Source organism: Centruroides sculpturatus, unplaced genomic scaffold, assembly GCF_000671375.1.
Source record: "Centruroides sculpturatus isolate CEXI.00-Female unplaced genomic scaffold, Cexi_2.0 scaffold57, whole genome shotgun sequence".
Classification (NCBI taxonomy): Eukaryota; Metazoa; Arthropoda; class Arachnida; order Scorpiones; family Buthidae; genus Centruroides; species Centruroides sculpturatus.
Genome location: NW_019384382.1, coordinates 724345 through 728595, shown reverse-complemented (window position 1 = coordinate 728595; position 4251 = coordinate 724345). Strand labels below are relative to the sequence as shown.

The following is a 4251-nucleotide window of genomic DNA, read 5'->3' as shown; positions in this document are numbered from 1 at the left end:
TTCCATTCTTTACTACAAACACATTACCTAAATCAGTGTTTCTCAACGGGGGCGATATCGCCCCCATATGGGCGTTTTTCCATGTTGAGGGGGCGATTAGTAACAATTTATATTTTGGGGGGTGAAAAACAATTTTCTGGGCGATATAGAAAAACATTATATTAAGAATAATTAGATATTTTATTCGTTATAATGTACAATAATTAAACAAATAACATTATACTAGTCACAAGTCTATTCAATGCAGTACGAATTTGGCGTTAGTCTTGGTCCTCGGCATCAGAATTTTGAAGTGAAAGGGGCGATAATAGGTAATGGTTTTATTGAAGGGGGCGATAATAGGTAATGGTTTTATTGAAGGGGGTGATAATAGGTAACGGTTTTATTAAAGGGGGCAATACTATGTTGAAGGGGGTGAGGATTCGTTAGAGGTTGAGAAACACTGATCTACTGCTTTACAAAATACTGTACTTTATTGGTGACATTTTTTCTTAAAGCCTGGCAACACTAGTAAAAATTAGCATGTTGGGGTAGAGGAGATTAAATTTCCCATGTCAATCATTTTCCTGCATTAGTCATTTCTCCCCATGGTTCTGTCAAAAATGATAGATTGCAAATCCACTGTAATCCCAAAGAAGTAAAAAACATCAAAGAAATATTAAACAAATAGTAAAACAATACAGAATTTAATAAAATAATTTAATATAAAAAATTCTAAACATATACTTTTAGTTTTTAAGTATATTGTGAATATGAAATATCATAATTATGAATAATTTAACAATTTTTGTTTTTTGTAAACTAATAATATTTTTCAAATTTATCATCAATATACAAAGAGAATGATTTATGTAAAATAAAAAAGCTTGAATGGACAAACAGAAAATAAGTTTAATTTTATTTATTTAATAAATAAATAAAAATGTTATGAAAAATTTTCTGACAAATACTCCACATTACATCAAATCTAAGTCAATCATAAGAGATAGTAGAATCCCAATTATCCAAGCCCTGATTAATTGAGGTCTCCATTATCTGAGACAAACCTGTAAGTGAACATACTACTTTTCTTACATAATTCTGTAATTCATAAAAAAGAAAAAAAAAACAATAACACACATTACAAAGTGATTTGTTTCTATTATCTTTTATCATTTAACTTTAATGTGAGACAAACCATTCATATTAAAATGTAACTACAATAATACACATTTTTATTCTTGAAACTTTAGTATGTATTAGTTTTATATTAAACTAGCTTACCCATCGCGCATTNGCAATTTATATTAAAAAATACATTTATAGTTTTAGTGCTACAGTAAATTTTAATTAATTCTTTAATGTATTAAAAGAGTTAATTCTATTTCGATAGATTAAATTAACTTCAATAAATGAATAATTTTAAATTATATTTCAAATCAAATATTTTATTAATGAAATAACAGCATTAATCAGCATAAACTGACCAACAAAAAAATGCAATGTTATGATAAAAATTTTGAAATTTGGCAGTGAATTTTAATCAATCAAGTCTTAAATTTTAAAAAACATTTTATATATACACATACACAAAAAAAATCATATGGCGTCCTAACTTTAAAAGTAACAGAAGCAGAATATAACTAATTCTGTTAAGTTTTAGAATAAATAAAATCAAATAACCTAATTCAATTCTTCTACAGATTTTATCGAAATAACAATAATATAAACTTTTTGTATTGTAATTAAATTAAATATGTATTATTGTTGTAAAAAAACAAGGATAATTCAATATATACATACTTTAACAGCAAATTCTTTATTTGTTTCCTTATGAATGCATCTTTTACATACTGAGTAGGAACCAAAACCTAAAACTTCTTTAAATTCATAATCAGAAAGAATGGAACTTTTGTAGACTTGTTTATTATCAACCTAAAAAAAAAAATATGGTATTAGCAACATATAACATTAAGCAACACATATGCAGCCTTTTTATGTTTATTATTTAATAAAACAAACAAAAAAAAACTAACTTGTTTAATAATGTTTTCATTATTTTTTACAGTTGTGTCTTCATAGAATGTAGAAGAAACAAAGCTAAAACCTCTGAATAGCTCATGTGCATTGGCACTCGGTGGAACACCAGGAGAATCTACTTGTTTATTTTTTAAATAATAAATACATACATTGAATGCAAAACTGCATAATAATAAGGAAAACATGATACAAATGAAGACGAATAAGACGAGTGCTGCCAGCAATGCAAAACGAAATGTATCGTTTACGTCAAGAAATAAGAATGCGTAGTAAATAGANCACCATCACCGTAAAGATTGAGGCATTTGTCATATCTGTGGACGAGCTTTTCCATCCCATCTTCATAGAATGTTGCCACCAATGACTTGAGATGGGCCCTAATGTTGTTTTGAAGATTGTCATTAGTCTCGAACCTCTGCCATCCTAGCCACTTTTTCTGTTCAGAAAAGAGGTGGAAGTCGCTCAGCACTAAATCAGGGCTATATGCTGAGTTTTTTAAGGTGTTGAAGACTTCCACCAGCTTGGAACTTTTTAATGTGTGAAGACTTCCACCTCTTTCCTGAACAGAAAAAAATGGCTAGGAGGGCAGAGGTTTGAGACTAATGACAATCTTCAAAACAACATTAGGGCCAATCTCAAGTCATTGACAGCAACATTCTATGAAGAGGGGATGGAAAAGCTCGTCCACAGATATGACAAATGCTTCAATCTTTACAGTGATTATGTCAAAAAATAACCATGGTTGTACCTAGTTTTGGTAATAAATTCATTTTGTTATTTACACTTGTCTTTTTTTTTATAGACCATAGGAGATTGAAAAAAAACTGCCCTTGTATTATACCAAAAACATTGATTTATATAATTGTGATGTCTTCATTGTCATTTGTAAACTTTTTGTGTAATTTTATTATTTCATTAATTCCAACTGAAGTGGGACTCAGAAAAAGGGTTCTGAAATGCAATTGGGTATATTAGTACATATTGGTTTAAATTTAATTATTTTACAATAAATATAAAAATATATTGATATCACTAAATGATGACATTTAGTGCCGTATCCATTTGGAGGGAGAAAAACAAAATACTTGCAAGTTTCAAATGCTACAAAATCAATGGTCGCAAAGAATTCATGAGCTTTAATATCACCAATGCCATTTGGTCCTGAACCTATTTCATACATATTTTAATAAATATAAAAATATATTGTTTAAATTAAAATAACTTACCTAATCTGTTTGCTGGATTTCTTTTAAATAATGCTCTCAATAGGCTTTGAGCTTCTGGACTAAGAAATTGTGGCATTCCCAGTTTAGCTCTATAACAGAAGAGTATGCATATTTAATTTATTATATTAAATTTTTAAAAAATCTTCAATAATATAAATAAAATTTTACAATATTTGTTTCTTCTGTGCTATTTTATAGTTAAAACATGTTGATATATATAAATGTGATTATATATAGTACAATAAACAAGACTTTATTGGAAAAGCAATGTCATTTGCATGAGGAATTTTTATAAATTAAATTGATTTAAACTCACAGAACTGCATCTGTTGAATTCACAACTCAAAATTTTTGAGTTAATTAAAAATTAAATTTTAACTAATCATATTTTAGCATATTTTGTAAACATTTGTCAAATGTTTGCAATATCAATGGACAGTATGATTTTTAATATATAATGAATAATTTTTTATCATTAGATTATTTTGATGATAATTTTTCTAAACCCAAACATTTTCTCGAAAAAAAAAAGTTGTATTTAATGTTCATTATTATCACATGACTATTTAAAAAATATTTTTAATATAAATTGTATTTACCTTCAATAATAAACACAAATATATTATATTTAGAAAATACACTTCTATTAACTGAATATAAAACATACAATAACTTTAAAATAATAATTTTCAGAGTTTCCATCTCAAATGGATCAATCATATATCTCAAAAACTAAGCAATAAAATAAATGTTTTTAAATAAACATCAACTCACAGCCCGAGTAGATAATAACAACACCAAACGATCGCCTAATTATCGGGCTATAATATGGCTATTTTAAATGATTGGAACTAAGTAATTTGACAAGATGGCGCCTAACGCCTACCTCTAATTGTCAAATTACTTAGTTCCAATCATTTAAAATAGCCATATTATAGCCCGATAATTAGGCGATCGTTTGGTGTTGTTATTATCTACTCGGGCTGTGAGTTGATGTTTATATATA

The 4251-nt window shown here is 27.4% G+C and overlaps 1 protein-coding gene across 1 annotated transcript in view; it reads right to left on the bottom strand.

The window, feature by feature from the left end:
* The window catches only part of LOC111617916 (ribosomal protein S6 kinase alpha-1-like), a 27415-nt gene that overhangs the window by 13320 nt on the left and 9844 nt on the right, over window positions 1–4251 (bottom strand). Inside the window, exons 6-9 of the mRNA XM_023359281.1 lie at window positions 3246–3334; window positions 3105–3186; window positions 2016–2181; window positions 1783–1914 (exon numbers count right to left, since the gene is read on the bottom strand). Coding sequence (XP_023215049.1) covers window positions 1783–1914; window positions 2016–2181; window positions 3105–3186; window positions 3246–3334 — 469 coding nt within the window. The remainder of the gene's footprint in view (window positions 1–1782; window positions 1915–2015; window positions 2182–3104; window positions 3187–3245; window positions 3335–4251) is intronic.